General features: G+C 32.6%; 2 protein-coding genes across 4 annotated transcripts; one reads left to right on the top strand and one right to left on the bottom strand.

Annotated features, from left to right (window-relative positions):
* Positions 1-96: 96 nt before the first annotated feature.
* On the bottom strand, positions 97-6,289 carry LOC108210849 (protein TPX2). 3 transcript variants are annotated; one of them, XM_017382286.2, is made up of 18 exons: positions 6,012-6,289; positions 5,162-5,317; positions 4,685-4,807; positions 4,369-4,516; positions 3,621-3,723; positions 3,019-3,069; positions 2,526-2,623; positions 2,366-2,441; positions 2,227-2,289; positions 2,040-2,117; positions 1,711-1,769; positions 1,393-1,450; positions 1,244-1,309; positions 1,085-1,147; positions 842-919; positions 713-757; positions 528-625; positions 97-451 (listed from the first exon to the last, which is right to left on the bottom strand). In XM_017382286.2, exons 1-18 carry the CDS (start codon positions 6,181-6,183, stop codon positions 433-435), a joined length of 1,554 nt encoding a protein of 517 aa, XP_017237775.1. In that variant the 5' UTR covers positions 6,184-6,289; the 3' UTR covers positions 97-432. The 3 variants fall into 3 exon arrangements, with proteins under 3 accessions (XP_017237775.1, XP_063947513.1, XP_063947512.1); XM_064091443.1 differs by lacking the exon at positions 4,685-4,807 and having other exon boundaries at positions 291-451; XM_064091442.1 differs by lacking the exon at positions 842-919 and having other exon boundaries at positions 291-451; positions 6,012-6,288.
* An 8,214-nt stretch (positions 6,290-14,503) lies between these two features.
* Positions 14,504-18,132, top strand: LOC108205308 (1-aminocyclopropane-1-carboxylate synthase 6). The gene is made up of 4 exons (XM_017375221.2): positions 14,504-15,075; positions 15,282-15,398; positions 16,435-16,595; positions 16,686-18,132. The coding sequence occupies exons 1-4, from the start codon at positions 14,665-14,667 to the stop codon at positions 17,539-17,541; spliced, it is 1,545 nt and encodes a 514-aa protein (XP_017230710.1). The 5' UTR covers positions 14,504-14,664; the 3' UTR covers positions 17,542-18,132.
* Positions 18,133-18,381: the final 249 nt, after the last annotated feature.

Raw genomic sequence — 18,381 nt, 5'->3', positions numbered from 1 at the left:
CTAAAAGAATAGCTCTAGATATAATCTAAAAGTTACTTATTTTGGTGATCAGTGATCAGAGAAATCTATAACCTAAAAAAGAGGGGAGACCAGTAGTATATGATGCAACCCTTGGGTCTAAAAAATTTACAACTCTTGCCTCAGACTTTTATTGAAGAGTGAAGTGTAGGACAGAAATGTATCCCTACTTGTCAATCAATTCTAAGATGGGATCACACTGTTTCTGAAATGTACACTGGGCTTGATCGGCTTGATCGACGCCCACTTCTATCTGTATATCGTTCACAGTTGCATAATAGAACAGCTTACAAGTTATCATATATCTACTCGTTGATTTTCTGTAATCTTCAGTTAGTACTCCGGCTTAAAGGTATTCCGGAAAACTGGTGTAAACAAGTGTACAGTCATTCTAGATTCCTTTCATCTTCATCGTTACCGGATGCCAGATATCCTGTATTGCAACAAGAATATCCATTTTAAGATATACCAAACATTAATCTTAAATGTACTACACTTGCTTTACATACCTGCTAACGCTACGCATGTTACCAGTTCTAGTAGCACCTTCAAACGGAATCTGCCTAGTCTTAATCCCTTGTGATTCCCCTTGTAACATATTTGTTACCTGCAAAAACTTGCAATGCTTTAGATATAAAGAACAAGATCATGCCATAGTAACCAACATGGATTGTATGAAAGCTTTTATACTTGCCTTGCTTTCTTGCTGTACAGATCCAAATTTATTCTCTTTTGATCCCTTATACCAAATACACAACACCAACATTATTAGAATAATGAAATTGAATTGAAATTTAAGCATACTACCAGGAATAAGTAGAACCTTTGTAAATGTTAAAGTAGACTGAGGTACTTTTACATGGGATTCAACATTTGATCGAAGATCAGATTCCAAAGTTAGCTGCATTTTACAAGAACAATAAAAATCTGAAATTCTTAGTTATGAACTGACAAAATAGTTATTTGATCATATTGTTGGAGAAGTTGTAATGATTCGCAGAAACAATTGAAAATGTGCATTGTATTAAAGAAAAAAACTGGCTACAGGGACAATTTGGTGGCTTACCCTGTTAAAAAGGTCTACTGGTGGATCATGTTGCTGTCTTCGTTCTGTATGGAAATTAAATTCCTGTAACAAAATCCAGAATGCCAAATTGTATGAATGACCAGAACTTGATTGCGAAGGAACAAAATCAATACTTCATAAATCATAACACAAAGTCACCTTTGGTACTGTAGTTTCCCTTTTCTTACTCCGGAAAACTCCAATATCTCCTTTAGATGAAAAGACCTGCATTTAGAGACCACATATTTGTTCACCTTCCTGTTGTTTCTGGACATTTGCCAAAGTTACAATTCCAATTTATGAAATACCTTCTTGTTAAAAGGTGTAGCTTTGAATTGGTTAACTACTGCGCACCCCTCCACTTGCCTGACAAGAGAAATGCAAAATCTACAAATTAGCATTCTTCTTTGTCACTATTTTACATAGCTGATCATTGTGGATCGCTTAAAATGAGACATTATCTAACGATAGCATCATAGTGCTGAAACATAAAGCAATACAGAAGTTAAACTAATCATGACTACCATGAACATACCAATCATTAATGTATTAGCATTTCTCACTTGTTAAAGAACTAATCATCAAGGGATAAATCAGTGTTGCAAAGAGGAGCTTTCAGTATTTACCTTCTAGGATCTTTGGTGCTACATTCTAAATATGATCCAGAATCAGGTTCGTGTGACACCTGGAACTATATTATGTTAATCCAAGAGTAAAATTACTTGATAGTTATATAACAATAAAAAAAATACAGTATGTTACTGTGCATGCGGTGCAAGTGTGCAATAAAAGAATCTTGTTTCTTTCCCTTCTGCACCATACCCACAATCTTCCAGTATCTCACTATCTTGTGAGGCAACACCTCATGTAGTCATGTGTGAGTATGACAGGTAATGAGCAAACGATATTCAGTTTTAAGTAAATAAATTTATTCCTAACATGTATGGAGTATAACCTTGGAATTATTGCAATGAACTGAATATGACGGAACTGCTTGTTGCATTGCCCTTTCCGATGTTTTTAGGTGAAACTCCTGCAGACCAATAAAATGAAGACATCAGGATTAAATTGAATTGTTTACCATGATCAGACCAAGAAGGTGAACTTTATACAGGTAACTTATCATAAAATTAAGCACTTGCCTGGAATTCTGGTAATTGTGGAGTGCTTCTTTTGGCTAGTAGTAATGAAGGAGCCTCGAGAATCTGCATTTGAAAATAAATAAATTATAACAAGTCTAAATTATCATAGAATCTCTCTCAATTCGCTTCCCACACTCACCTTTCTGTTCAACGGAAGAGCTCTAAATGTATGAGTAGTAGATGTGGCCTGTTCACGTTCTTCACCAACTTTTGTCCTGAAATTAAAATAGCTTTGTAGGTTATTAGGAAAGACCATGTTCCAAATGGCAATTAACAGGAATGTAAAAAAAAAAACAGACCTCATCCTTCGTGCCCTATGAGCTGTTTTAAGGTCAGGCTCTCTGGGAATAGTAATATGTAGCTTAGCCTGTGTTGACTTTGCTTCTATGTTAGCATCCTACAAAGGCGATCAAACAATATATATTATCAGACCCTTTACAAAAAGTAAATTTATGGGCTCATATTTTCTTCCTCTTTCTACTTCTGTCAAACCATTCTTATGTTCCTATTCCCATATATTCTGTACTTGCTGGCTAATAAATTGAGAACAGACATATTATATATAAATTTGGGCTGTAGTACGTGCACATGTATATTTATTAACTATTACTAGTTGAACATTTCATAAGTTTGTAGACAAATTATGTCTTTGATACCAATCACAGTTGGAATTTTATAAAAAAAAGAGGAAGAGAACTGAAGAAATGAACGAAGAACTGCACGTTATGCAGTAATCAGATGGAAGAACTATGTTTATAACAGAAAGCTCGTATGTGTTAAGATTTTTCATACCCTTTTCCGCTCCTTGTGAACTAAATAAGTCTGTTGATATGTATCAGCAACCTGTCAGTAAGATGAACCAGATGCTGATCAGAAACTTGAAAACAGATTAGCAGTCACAGAATATCAAAAGGAGAGTAAAAACTTATTAGAAGGTGAGAACACTAAGATAAGCAGTAGCAGCAAACATCAAGACATGTAACTCATAACAAACTAATTAAGCAAACATTTTAGGTAAAAGGACCACCTACTTGAGCAATTGCAATATGTTCAAGTGTCTGGAAACCTAGAAAATAGTACGGGGTCAAATGCCCCAGAAAGAACAGTTAGGAGGAAATTTATCAAATTTACGCTACTCCTTTTTCTTCATCATGAATGTGAAAGAAATCTAACAATAGCATGGAGCTATCATTGTCATCTGACAGTGAACAAATTGTCCAAAAACAAAAACTAGAAAATTAAATGGAATAACCTACTCATGCAGAGGAATATTATGTTATACTATTTAAAGAGAGACATATTTTGCTTTGGAAGCAGTTACTGTACAATGCCAACAAAATATGCAATTAATTCGTTAAAAGTGAACATCTTAAATTTGATTATGAGAATTCGACCTTCCGCAAATGACCTCCCTCAAGTTTTTGTCTCTTGGCAGCTTGATTCTCTAGTGCAGGAGTATTGTTTAAGCTTTTGTTCTTGTCCTCAGATCTCATAGACCTTATCACAGTGAGAAAAAAGAGATTATTACAACAAAAAGAAAGGTCACGAGAAGAAAGTATTGGTAATACTATGCATCACTGTAATTTAGAAGAAAGTAAGGTGCCAAAGATGTTGAGAACTATTGCTAATTTTGTACAAATCTAACTGGGTTTCTCCTTTAGATCTGAAGCACGCAGAGCAGCCACCAAAATAAAGTCATTTATCTAATACTGAAAATAGACCAACTATTTGTTGCAGCTGCCCAACTGATCAAAATCGGTAGTTTTTCAAACTCGGCGGTGTGCAACATTCGGGGAATACCTCTTTGGCCATGTTTGTTTGAAAGGATTATAATCCCAGGATAACTAAATTAATATCTTCAATTTTAAGCGATTATAATCCCATGGGATTGTATTCCAATCACTTTTTTCATTCATTTCCATGGAATTATAATACCTTCTCTTACAAGGGATTATAATCCCATAGAAATGGACTAAAACAATGCTTGAAATATGAATTCATGGGATTATAATCCTTAACATTTGAGATAAATAGGGTAACAATACGGGGATTATAATCCCTCCAAACAAACATGGCCAAATGCCTGTGCTTGTTATTACCAATTCCACAAACTTAGAACTGGATATAACTTTAAAAAGTCACCTGAAGTTATCCGTGTGACCAGAACGACTTTGTTTGGCCAGTTGGCTGGCTGTTGGCTTCATAAGAGTTGAGACCCTCGAGACAAATGGTCTTGCATTGGCATTCCTTCTGGTTTTTGACTCATTCATATGATTATAAAATGTCAAGCCTGAATTTAATCAAGAGGTACATGAAATATTATTGGGGAAAGTATTGCAAGAGCAGACTTCTGCAGAAGATCAAAATTAACAGATTGTTTGTATCTTTAATTCATAACAACAGTCAAAGGCAAAGCAACACTCCACACTTTAAAAAATTGTTTGAAAGTTCAGATTACCTGCAGGTATTGCACCAGCTTTATACAAGTGTGCGCAATTCTGAATCGCACCAGTTCTATACAAGTTTGGTTGTGCGGAACTCTGTAAGCTAGTAGAATGTGTTATGTTTATGAACTCCTGGTCTGCAAGAAATTCATTGTGGGGAAGATAATCAAAGGCATCAATCACTATATAGTATATTCTAATGTTAAGTATGAACCAAAGACCTGCCAGTGCATTGCACAAGGGTATAAGCTGATATACAAATTACAAAATATAATTTTGCAAACATGAATTCTGTGAGATTACTCTCTTTGTTACTGTACCTCTGCTTAGAAAATATTAGTAGTATTTCAAAAGCAGTTACCGGTTAACAAATCTAGATACTTCTTAGGAAAAAAATTGTCAAGTTGGTGGTCCCACAGAGTGTATAGTACATGATGCAAACAGAAACTGAGAAGACAATACATCTATAGCAAAGAAAAGTAACTTCCTACCGCTGTTGCTCGTATCCATGGCAGAATTTCGTCGCTCTTCAGCATTACCAGAGTCAATTTCAGGTGCCACATTGGTTTCTGACATTTTAGTTTTTGGAGACGTAGTGACATTTTGCAGTAGATAATCCTCTCCTAATTGTAACCTTATGGCGAAGGCTGGAATACAAAATAAAGTACAAGTAGTTAGCGAACAAAATCAGTTGCAAAAAAAGATAAACATACAAGCACCTATCAAAAAGCTAACAATCAAGAAACCAATCAGAGATTAATGCTCCGTGTGGTAGGAATAGAACAAAATTGTTACTGCTTTTGAGCCAAAATATTATGATTATCATTTCTCCCTCCATTCCATCCATACAAAATAAACTCAATCCCACTAATTTCGTGATGAATGTAAGTTCCTCCTTGCTACTCATTTTCTTCACAATTATAACCAAACGAAGCATAAATCCGACTAATTCAAACGACAAGAGAGCTACCATACAACTTCATGAGAAACATAATCACAGTAACACTCACAGTTCATATACCATACTACCTCCTTCAAACTCGAAAATCACAAACCCGAACTTCATAAACATCGTAAAATTACCAATAAAGCTCAATAAACTTCTAAACAATCAATTTATTTCCAGAACAAGAAGAACAATATACACAACTAACTAACTAACTAACTATTTAACAGTATTTTTCTAAATTAAGCAAATTAATAATAAAAATTACAACCTACTATATAAATCTATTCAAACACATTAACATTACATTTTATTTATTTATTGCAAATTATACACATAAATACATTTCAGCCCAAAAATATACACACAACTCAAGAACACTAAAAAGCACTTACGAGATGGCGGATAGCCTCGGAGCGATTCGAACCAAATCTCAGCCCGAGTCGACTCAGTGAACGACTCGCCCGTACAGAAATCGAAGTATCTCGCCGCGTCGAACTCGTAATCAGGATCGATTTCGTCGCCGGTGAATGTATATATCTCCGCATCTTCCATCTCTGTCTCCATTTTTTCAAGAACTAAACGGAAACCTATACGTACAGATGAGTTGTATGTATAGGTAGAGGAAGAAGGGTATAACGGGGAATGAAGATCGGTTTTTAATAAGGATCCGAAATTTGAATGTATTGAATGTGAGAGATATGCGTAAAATACTAAGTGGATTGTGTTGACCAAAGTGCCCTTGGGATTTATTGAGATGTGGAGTGGAGTGGGGGTAGTCTGGTCATTTTGGTAAGGGTTTAAAGATAGTTTTTTTGTCTTTTTGTTATTGGAGTCGGAGCCGGGTATCGGGGCACGGAAGATTGTCGGGTGGGTCTGAAATTCGATGGGTGTTAGAGACTTGGGTTTGATTTTGGGATTAATTACGGGATTGCCACTAACGGTTTTATTCGTTTGTCAATTGTCAGTCATAAAGATTGTACTATAAGTGGACCCACTGATTCTGTACAATCCAAAAGAAGTCTTGAGTTTTGACTCTTTTTGTTTGAATTTTAATTTTCAAATTATAATTTTTTTGGATATTTACAGGTTGGAAAAATTCAAAAAATGTTTGAATCAGGGTAATTACTATTTAATTAACTTTGAACATTATTTATTCATGTTGATAGTATATATTTTGTTTTCAAAATTTTCTAGTTATAAAAAAATTATATAAATTTTTAGTTAATTAAATTTAGTCATTATGAGGCTGTTTGGGCAATTTAAAAAAAGTGAATTCTTATTTAAAATAAAGAACTGGATTAAAAGAAAGAAGCAAATAAGTTAATAAATTATTTGGAAAAGAATTATAAGCTCTGAGAAAAAAAAGTAGCATTCTCAACTTCATAAAAAAATTATTTATTTACACAAACGGATAAAGAAAAACAGAAATTAGAAACAGCTTGATTCCCTTAAACAAACGGACAACAGCTTAAATACATATTTTTTAATTGTTTTCTCTGAAATTTAAAATCATACTAAATATAAATTAAAAAAACTTGTAACAATACGTATAATTGAAGTATGAATTTGATGGCATTTGGATAGCATCTAATTTAACCCATTTAACTTGTTAAAAAACCTATGTATAATCAAAGACTATTTTAATAATTAGATTTTTAAAGTTATATTTATGATTGTGTTGTTTAATATCAGTTTTAGATATGATTGTAAAAAAATTATTAAACTTATTTTCAAAATTTTAATATTTTAAAATACATAATGTATTTTGTGAAATAGAATTTCTAAACTTAAAATTTTTTCGAATGTCACAAAATAAAATTGAACTAAACAATGTTTTATATATCGAATCAAATGGAATGAGTAATCATTTCAAACTAAAAAATTAAGGTGAAAGTAACAAAGCACAACTAATCCTTAAACATGTCACATGATACATTGATACATGTGATCATTATATGCGATTTACATCTTCGATATATATGTGGAAGATATATATGTGTGTAAAAATATATATGAAATATTAAAAAAAATATTATATCAAAATGTTTTGTCGTTTTTAGAGAGACGGAAGACAAGATTAGGGGAATGCTCTTGATTTATTTTATATATTTTACATGTGATTATAATAAAATGTAAAACAATGTAACTATTTTGCATAAGATCATTATGCTATTATGTAACTTCAAAATAGTCCAATACATTTTATAATAATATGGCTTATTTACATTTCAATACATGAATATAATTTATTATTTAAAATTATAACTAAATTTTTATTAAATGTACATCTAAATTATGTTGTAATTATATGTGTCTTGACCTCACTAAAAAAGTAAACGACTTTGGGAAGGGATAACAAATTTGCTAGCTAACTCTTTGTCGGTAAATCGACGATCTAGTTTAGCTCTAATCATAGCTGCTTATTTGTTGAGGGATCGACTATCAACTAGCATAACTCCGGTTCTGACTTTATGGTCAACATACCGAAAATTAACATTATTAACATAATGTTTTGAGTTTTTTTTCTTTATTTTTTTTTACGTAGGAACCCCGGATCGACTATCAATTAGCATAGCTCCGGTTGTGACTTTATCGTCAACAAACCGAAAATTAACATTATTAACATAATGTTTTGAGCATTTTTTCTTCTTTTTTTTATGTAGGAACCCACACCGGCCCAGTTTTACTATCTTTCCCCATGCTTTCTTCGATTTCCTTTAAAATAAAAGATTCTGGGTGAAGGAGCGAGAGAAAAAAAAAAGATTTGTCTAGATATTTCCGAAGATACTTGATTCTAGAATCATATAAATCCCGCTGTTACGAAATTATTTTACCTAATATGCTTTTAACTGACATTTTAAATAAAAATACTATTATGCATAATGTTAAATTTAATAAGCCAAGTTACATCCCAATACAATAAATAGTCAATATCAAAAAGTTATTACAGTAAACAAAATAAGAAATATCATGTTGAAAAAGAAATTGGTAATTATATCATAACAGAAACGTAACATCACATAATTATTATCATCAGATTATTGAAAGAGATATATCAACACAAAAATTAAAACTCTTGACTTTAGAAAAATAAATCATATTATATATTATAGTTCTAATATGAAACAAATTCAAAAATATAATAAAATAGTTTAATAGAAGTTGGTATCACATATATATAAATATATATTAACAAAACATATAAGCAAAGATATAAAAAATATCATATCATCAGTTGTTAATAGATCAATAATATTTTTTAACAAATATTAATATTAAAATTATTTTTTCTAATAGTTCTAAAAAAACCCGTCCATTACGCGTCTCTCTTTGTCCTAGCATGTTCACTATGTTACTTTTTGACACGTATTTTGAGACCTCTATAATTACAGTTCCATAATATTTTTTGAAAAATTTTTTCTGAATAAAAATTTAACGTCTAAACTCCTATTCAAAAAAGGATGAATTAAAAAATCATTACGAAAGTATACTTTAGATGGGACGGCGTACAAACCCTGAATCTAAATAATCATATCCGACGGATAGAGTATTAACTTATAAGTTGCTCCTTAGTACTCCCTCCGTGTTTTTAGTTTGTTTACGTTCATTGTTTGCATGTATTTTGTGTCCTACAAAATATAGTTCTATAATTTTTTTTAATCTTTTTAAATAAAAGTTTAAACATTAAATTTTTCTTCAGAGAAAAAAATTTAAAAAATATATTATGAAAATATATTTTAAATAAGTCTTAAAAAACGTGACAAAAAGTAACATAAAAAATGAGGATAAAGAAACCAGAGGTTCCCAATGAATAATATACATTGGTTTGGACACGGAGACCAAGAAAAAGTGTAATAAATGCGTAAAGTTAAATGAAAAGTTGGTAAAATGGTGGGACCGTTTATTTTTAATAATAGATTTGTAAAATAATGGAGGAAAATAGTGGGTGTAATAGTGTTTTTATTGTTATAGAATGAAGATAGTGGAAGAAAGTAGTGATTGTAATAGTGTTTTATATTATAAAAAATTATTATTTTAAGAATATATAAAAATGATGGGACATCCGAGAAAGGAAACCGTATAAAATTGAGTGGGCGGAGGGAGGAGTATATGCTGGTATAGTAAAGGCGTACGGTCTTTGTTATATTTAAGAGAGAACAGAAGGTCAACCAATGACATAAAAAAATCAGACAAGTATGTGGGCTTAGCCCACAAGGCCACAACTCACATGCATGATCTGGTATTCTGCCATTTTGTCAGGCCTTTTAAGAGTATTTAATAGGGCACTTGTACTAATATACGAGTATAGAGATGGAGTGCATGCTCAATTGCTAACTGCTTCACCGCCTTCAGGCTTCAAGTGCAATCTATCTCTCGACTCTGGGGAAATATATGAATTCATTAACCCAAAAAATGTTTTTAGAATTTCATAAAATAATTAGTTTGATCCTATAAATTAGTGAAAGTTTTGTAAAAATATTAATGTTTTTGATTTTGTATATACAATATTAGAGCATCTCCAAGGGAACAAAACCCTTAGCTAAAATGTCTACATGGCATTTAGGTGGCATCTAGGTGTCAACTTTTAGAAAATATGTAAAAGTTTTGGACTCCAACCATATTCCCCTTAGCAAAAATTATAGATAACCATATTTTGATTGGCTATATTTGCTGAACCAGCAAACCTTTTAGGTATAATTTTAGCTATCATATTATACATAATACTATTGGAGTGTCTACCCTTCCCCTTAGGTAAAAATTTACATAATCACTATTTTATTATATTTTAGCTAACAGTTTTTGTTATCACCCTTGGACATGCTTTTAGTCAAGTTTTACGGAGTCTCCATTTTATTGGAGTCTTGAAATCCATATATGTTCCGCAAATAAAATATAACTTAAAATATTATAAAACATATTATTTTCCGAATGATGTTCTATAAATATTACTATTTTATTGAAAATCTGGGGGATCCCGAACATTTCAATTTGTGTTGGAGAAGTACATAAACTAATTTTTCAATGTAAAAACTAAGTTAAACTTATTATATAAGCAATATTTATATTTCTAGATCCTACCCTCAGAGGTATATTTTAAGCATTTGTATAAATGTATTCGACACAATGATAACTAATGTTCTACCCTCAATGTTGAACCCCAGTTTCAAATGTGTTGAATGCACGATTTATCTATGCGTTATTTTTAAAATTGTGACCTTTTTCAATAATTTTGAACATATATACTTTCTATAGCTAAGGATAACAGGTTGGGAGAATAAAAAAAATTCAAAAAAAAAGTTTGTAAATTTGTAAGTTAAAAAAGTTTTTATTTTATGCTATCCATGTGTTAGAATTACTTCTCCTTTTTATATGTTAATATCAAGGAGTCAGATGTTGGATGTTGGATGAAACTTCACGGAAATGCACTTTCTATTGAGTGAATATTCTAAAGCCAAATGGCCACAAAAGATCGGATATTTGGATTATCGGAAACCCAAGTCATATTTTCCTCCACCACAAAAAATAAAAACATGACAGAAGAGCAAATATTTGTTTGATTGCACTCGAGAAAATTAAACCAACATTGACCTCAACGGTGGATGAATTTATTTTAGGCCAAAAGGCTAAAAGGGTTTCCAAGTGCAGAGAAGTTGTCAAAGACCCACAGCACAGCAGTGTTTTTGGCCTTTGTTGCATAGTTGTGGAATCTATGAATTCCCAGCCTTAAACATCAGTGTCAAAATAATACTATCAAGCTTGCCTTGCATCAGCTTTGGATTTTTGTTATCGATGATAATGACGAGCAGAGAACAAGTTTCGACTCACGTCAAAACATGCGGAATATTTGTTCACAGTGTGTGTTTATTTAGAGTAGTTAATATATTACGGTGTGTAGTTAATATATTAAGGTGTGTTTGTAATAAGATTATTTGAATGGAATTAGATAAATATTTAAATTTGTGTCGGTTTTAAGAGAAGTGGAAAATAAAAAAAGCCATAATATTCCAATAATGAAGATACATAGATTCTGAATAAAAACAATTAAATGCACTGATGTGAATTCGCATCTAACGCTTATAATATCATGTACAAAACTTTTTATCAATTTTTTTTTATTTTGATGGATAGAATCGGCCACTCATAAAAAAATATCTCGTTTATAATTATAAGTTAACAAAAATATCATATTATCAATTCGATATTTTCTCGAATACATCAATTATGAGTATATAACAGAACGTTACTCATTTATAAACTGATATGTAACTTTTTGAACAAAAACCTTAATGCAACATTTATTCAAATATATCATAATAAAATAAAAGAACCGTATGAGAGTTTTTTTTTTTTTTTTTTTACAAATATGAGAAAGTATATGAAACATTAAGATAAAATTATGAAAATACGTATCGCAGAGTTTTTCAAATAAAAATATAATGGGTTGTCAACCATTTTTTAAAAAGTATAATGTGTCTGTTTGACATTTTCAGGTTGTTTTCTTTTTTACCCGTTTTTATAAAAAGTCAGAAACACTTATAAAAAATTGAGAAGGCTAGCTTTCATCATACTATTTATATTTTTTTTCAAAATAATTTAATCGTTTATTAATTATTTTAGCCAAGAAACATTTTACTCTCGACCAAATGGTCCCAATATAACTTATATGCAACATCAGTCGTAATTATTGTAAACTAGTTGAGAATCCGCGCGTTGCGGCGGCCTATAAAAATTATATTAATGATCTAATATTAATATTTGTATAATAAAATAATTTTATGATTGTCTATAAAAGGTATATTAATGTTTCAAGTTAATATTTGTAGGATAAAATAAATTTATATTATAAAAATCTTGATGTAATACAAATACTAATATATAAAATTGCAAAATTAGACTATAATTCACAGTGAAAAATGAAAATAAATTTATACATATAATTAACAATTTAAAGCATTACGAATCTTAATTTTATTTGTTTTTTTTTTTGAAAAATAATCATGTTCTTACATTGTCACCTTCCTCCAATTTTTTTAGATTGATTGTGCACAAAAACATTTAACTTAAATATAACTACCCTCTTAAAAGTTGCTTGAACGGAGCAAACAGATAATGCATGAATAATTTTTTCATGTATACAAAATAAATAATATAAAAATTAACAACAACAAACATGTCCGATGAACAAAACAAATATTATAAAAGAATAACCTACAAACATACATCATTAATAGTTAATTTATTGACATCAACCATCAATATCCTGTCAAGACTATATTCTTTTCCCGTGTTTGGATTTGTCGACTCTTGCAACAACCTTTACTGTAACAACCTTCACTTATCGTTGCAGAAGAACGACACTTCCGAGTTATAAATCGAGCAAGAGAAAGGTATTTCTAATTTTTGATATTTTTCATCCAAAAAAATTAAAAAATAGAACGGAGCGATGTGAGAGGCGCCACCTACACGCCCCTCGCTTTTCCTTTAAAAATCAGAGTAAGAGAACTATCAGGTAGGTTTGTGGTATTGAGAGAGGAGGTTGTGTTTAGATGATCCAAAATCCTACGATCTATACGGGTATTTATAGGTGGAGAGAGACTTGTTTGCTACTCTTTCCCATAATTAAATAATCTGAACAAAATCAGATTAGAATTTTCAAGCTACTATATTCCATAAATAATCTGTCTTTCCCATAATTGAATAATCTGAAACAAAATCAGATTAAAACTTTCAAGCTACTATATTCCATAAATAATCTGAAACAAAATCAGATTCTGAAACTTGTTTCTAATATACCCGAAACTAAAAAAGGTAGTTCTAATTTTTGATATTTTTCATCCAAAATTTCCAGAAAATTAGAAAAATAAAACGGAGCGATGTGAGAGACGCCACCTACACGCCCCTCGCTTCTCCTTTATATAAGTATATTGATGATTGCAACCAACTAAAATTTGACTGAATGTTTTTCCAAAATATGAATATCATAAATTTTTATATATAAACTATTTCTATAAATAAAAAGTTACTCTCTCTGTCCCATTTTAACTAATGTTTGACTTTTTGACACGTATATTGAGGTGTAAACAAATAGTATCTACGCTCAATAAAAAGATTTAATTCTTATATCAAATTAAAGTTTAGATTCTAAACTTTTATTTGATATAAATTTTATAAACAATAATTATGTTTAGATGTGATTTTTTTAACATCTTAAAATACATGTAAAAAAGTCAAAAACAATTAAAATGAGACGGAATGAGTATATTGTATGGAGAAGTTAAAAAAAGAGAGCGGAGGAGTTTTGAATTTCGGTTTTTCTTGTGTGTGCCCATGGGCACATGCTAAGCACTAAAACCTATAAATTTGGAGAGTTTTGATTGGCTTACCCTCCCTAATAATGGTGGACCCCCTGCAGTTACAACAATCACACCAATCAAAACCCTCCAAATTCATGGATTTTTGAGCTTAACATGTGCCCATGGGCACACACTAGACAAACCCTTTGAATTTATATGTTACTCCCTCCGTCCCTTTTTATCTGTCCATTTTGGAAAAAAAAACACATACCAAGGAATAATTGATTGTATGAACTTTTTCATTAAATACCTCTAATTAATATTTTGAAAATGGTGGAATACCCCTACTTTATGTCTTGAAAACATGAATTCAACCAAATTTTAAATAAGTCAAGCCTTGAAAATTGAAATTATGGAGATATATTTGAAAAACTATCATTAAATTAGTTTTGAAAGTATAAATGGACAGATAAATAGGGACAAATTTTCACTTTCAAAGTGGACAGATAAATAGGGACGGAGGGAGTACAGAAGTAACAGAACATTGAGATTTCAGATATAAGTATCAAAACTGTACCAACAGACAAAATTTCAGAATTATTTAATCTTAAACGTTTAGTATACCGTAGAGGCATAGACACAAACAAATAAATAAACAAACAAAAACAAGCCTCTACTTTCGCTTCTGCAACACAGCACCAATACTCCTTGCTTTCTCCGTTTGATCCATCTCCGCAATGTCCTCACTCCGATGACAAATTCTCCGACCACCGGCGACAAAACCGACGACAAACCCACCTCGGCGATGAGGGTCATAGTCCCTCTGCAAGGCGTAGTTCAAGGCCGCGGTGGTCTTGTTCTCGGCTCTCTCATTCCCTGTGCTCTTTTCTACTGTTTTCAGCTTTACCAGCGCCACCGCTCTCGCCGCCGCCAGTCTCCGCCGCCGGAGAACGGGGAGGTGGGGGTTGGGCTTATTAGAGTTCAGTCTCGCTCGCTATTGACGCCGAGAGGGGGGCCTGCTCATGTGGGGGCTAGGGCTAATTGGGTGTCTGAGCAAGATGAGGGGCCGTTTTTTGTGGGGTTGAGGAGGGTTTTTGATGACCCTTTTCATCGATTGGAGAACCCAGATGGTGTTTTTCAGCTGGGGTTGCCTCATAACAGAGTCCGTCTCTCTCTCTCTCTCTCTACCCCCCCCCCCCCCCTCTCTTTCTATATCTCTCTGTGTGTTAAATTATGATGTTATAATTTAGGAAAAGATTCTGAGATTTATGAATTTTTGAGCTGAATAGGTAAGAAAATTTTGAAATGGAAATCTTGCTGTTTCTTGGGAGTGATTAATTAAATTTTGGTATTTTATGGTTATTTTAGTTAACATTGGATTTAGTCCAAGACTGGCTGGCGAAAAATGGAGGTTTACTTTTTGGAGGGGATATACTTGGGAGTGCTACTTACCAACCATTTGATGGGCTAGCGGAACTTAAAGTGGTAAGATTTTTTATAAATTTGTGCTTTATGTTTTTTGATGGACCAAGTTTGTTAGTGTAAGCATCTTTACTAGCCAAATTATCGTTTTTCAAAATCTGTAGTGTAGTCATATACTCTCACAATAGCTAGTAGATTCTCAGTTATTAATTCCGTTTAAGATATTAACATTTCACTTGATGCTATGTATGTTTGGCTTGTTTTTGAGCAATTTACTTTGTGATAAAATTTATTGATGTGGGCTGAACATTGTTTTTGGGTACTCTATAGGCAGCAGTTCCCTTCTTTAACTAAAAACATCAGTGAGTACTTGAGTATATGCTTCTAAGTTTCACTTTTATGTTACAATGAAACTGACCCCATGCCCAGTGAATTATGGCTCTGATTCCTTTGAATCTGGTGGAACATGTTACCTAAAAGCTTTTAGCAGTAGAAAGCAACCGAATTATGAAATGTCGAGTGTGCGACATCATAGTGCAAAGTTTTTTCTCAACCATTCAATTTTCTTTGCACTTCTGGCGGGGGCTAGGGGTGCTATATTAAGATCTAAAATGGTTAGACCCAATTGAATGTTTTATTCTTGTCTTTTACTAATATTTCAATGAGCTGACTTGTAAATTTTATTCTTCATATTTTCAGTTGCTATCACATCTGCACTTTGAATTTCCTTAAAACTCTTTATATACTCTATTTTCCGTAGAGGATGATGGGGGCTTTTAAAAAAAGCATTAAGTTTGATATTATATGCACAGTCCCTGTGCTTTGGCACTCACATCACTGTTTTCTACATATCTTTCAATGTAAATTTTGTTGCTGTATTATTAATATGATAATATCTTGTTACTCATTTTTGGTGATTTTTACCAATCCGACTTCATAACCTGTAGCCTACTGATTGTAATCTGGACTTGCCATTATTTTACATTGGGTGAATAGATGAAAATAGTTCCTATAAGAGTTAAACCACTATTGAGTTTCTAATATAGTAACATGTTAAATTACTATTTCAGTTAATATGCTAATTTTGCCAGTATTGCAGGCTGTGGCAGGATTCATGTCCCAGGTCATGGGTAGATCAGTGTCATTTGACCCATCACAAATAATATTGACAGCTGGTACTACCTCTGCAATAGAGATTCTTAGTTTCTGCTTGGCTGACTCGGGAAATGCATTTCTAGTTCCCTCACCTTACTACCCGGAGTAAATTTCATCACTGAAACCTTAAATATTTCTGTTTTTAGTGATTGTCAATTGTCATATATAGGAACTAAACATGCAAGACATTTGCAGACTTGACATGGATGTCAAATGGCGTACAGGGGTGGAGATTATACCTGTTCCTTGTCGCAGTGCAGACGGCTTTAATTTGAGTATGACAACTCTTGATCGAGCATTTAGCCAAGCAAAGAAACGTGGTTTCAAAGTTCGTGGAGTTATAATTTCTAACCCGTCAAATCCAGTTGGCAGTGTGCTTAATAGGGAACAACTTTATGACCTCTTGGACTTTGCCAAAGAAAAGAACCTTCATATCATTTCTATTGAAATGTTAGCAGGATCCACTCATGGAAATGATGAGTTTGTCAGCATGGCAGAAATAATCGAATCAGAATATTTTGACCAAAACAGAGTACATATAGTTTATGGTCTTTCAGAGGACCTCTCCCTTCCTGGTTTCCAAGTTGGGGTTCTATATTCCTACAATGAGAAAGTCCTTGCCGCTTCCAGAAAACTAGCAAGATTCTCATCTATTTCAGCTCCTACTCAGCGACTGCTTGTTTCAATGCTCTCAGATACAAGATTTATTCAGGACTTTATCAAGTTAAACAGAGAAAGACTTCAAATGATGTATTACAACTTTGTGACCAGTTTGAAGCAGTTGGGTATAGAGTGCATAAAAAGTAGCGGAGGCTTCTTTTGTTGGGCTGACCTCAGCAGGTTTCTTCGCTCATATAACGAAAAGGGGGAACTTGAACTTTGGTTGAAGTTGCTAGACGTATCAAAAATTAATGTAATTCCTGGGTCCTCCTGTCATTGTATAGAACCAGGATGGTTCCTTTTTTGTTTTGCTACACTGAGTGAAGAAGACATTCCTTTAGTTATGGACCGCATTCGGAGAGTTTCAGAATCCTTTAAATCCAACAGTTAATATGCAGCAGGTAATTTCCTTGTCAAAATGTAATTGTTCAAGTACGTACCGAGAAATACTGGACGGGTGGCCTCTTTCGAGGACTTTGGATGTGGCTCCTGGCTTTCAAGTTCAAGACGACTTTGGTTTCAGCCTGTCTTAAATAGCAAAGTGCTGTCAGTGAATTCGCTTTTAGATGCTTATGATTTTAAAGCATGATGCTCTGTGTTGCTGCTAAATATTTTACCTGAAAAAAAGGTTTCAGTTAAAAGTCAAGCTCAATGGCGAGATAAGGTAACCACAATGACCCTCGAGGTAGAGTTATCAATAGCGCTTGCTGTGCCTTTTGACAGTATTTTTTGTTGTGCATCCCTCCTTTATTCAGCGCAGTTCATTACCTGATCTGTTCCACCCAGCTCAAGTTAAGAAGATTGTATAGGCATCTATCGTTGAAGCAGGCATGATATTTAGTTATTTAGTAGTGTATTTTATATTCGTTACTTGGTGAATTAGTAAAAGGTGCTATGATGCAGCTACTTCTACACCAGGGATTATGGGATTATGACTGATTCTTTTTTTGTTCTTGTATAAATCTTTCACTATTTTTTGCCATAGTGTGTTTTCATTATCCTCAGAATGCATGTTTGTGTCTTAAAAGCATGGTCGTAGAAATCGGGATTCGAAACTAATTGGTTGACATGCTGATGATCATCGGAGGGATTTTAAGTTAAATTGGAGTGTAACTAATAAATTAGTGATTTTTTTTTTTTTGATGATTAATTGGATTTTTTTAATTAATCGGAGAGTGATGAGTGATGATCTTGCCCAAGATATGTAGCAGAACTCTTTCCACAAGAAAAA

This window comes from Daucus carota, chromosome 1 (genome assembly GCF_001625215.2).
Source record: "Daucus carota subsp. sativus chromosome 1, DH1 v3.0, whole genome shotgun sequence".
NCBI lineage: Eukaryota > Viridiplantae > Streptophyta > Magnoliopsida > Apiales > Apiaceae > Daucus > Daucus carota.
This window is presented reverse-complemented; position numbering and strand designations above follow the sequence as displayed.

Excerpts from the sequence above, each read along its gene's own strand:
- LOC108210849 (XM_017382286.2), bottom strand. The coding sequence starts at position 6,183 with ATGGAGACAGAGATGGAAGATGCGGAGATATATACATTCACCGGCGAC. Across the intron at positions 4,808-5,161 it reads CATGGATACGAGCAACAGCG|ACCAGGAGTTCATAAACATA; the intron begins GTAGGAAGTTAC and ends AATTTCTTGCAG. Across the intron at positions 626-712 it reads CTGTACAGCAAGAAAGCAAG|GTAACAAATATGTTACAAGG; the intron begins GCAAGTATAAAA and ends AAGTTTTTGCAG.
- LOC108205308 (XM_017375221.2), top strand. The coding sequence starts at position 14,665 with ATGACAAATTCTCCGACCACCGGCGACAAAACCGACGACAAACCCACC. Across the intron at positions 15,076-15,281 it reads TGGGGTTGCCTCATAACAGA|TTAACATTGGATTTAGTCCA; the intron begins GTCCGTCTCTCT and ends TGGTTATTTTAG. Across the intron at positions 16,596-16,685 it reads CCCTCACCTTACTACCCGGA|ACTTGACATGGATGTCAAAT; the intron begins GTAAATTTCATC and ends AGACATTTGCAG.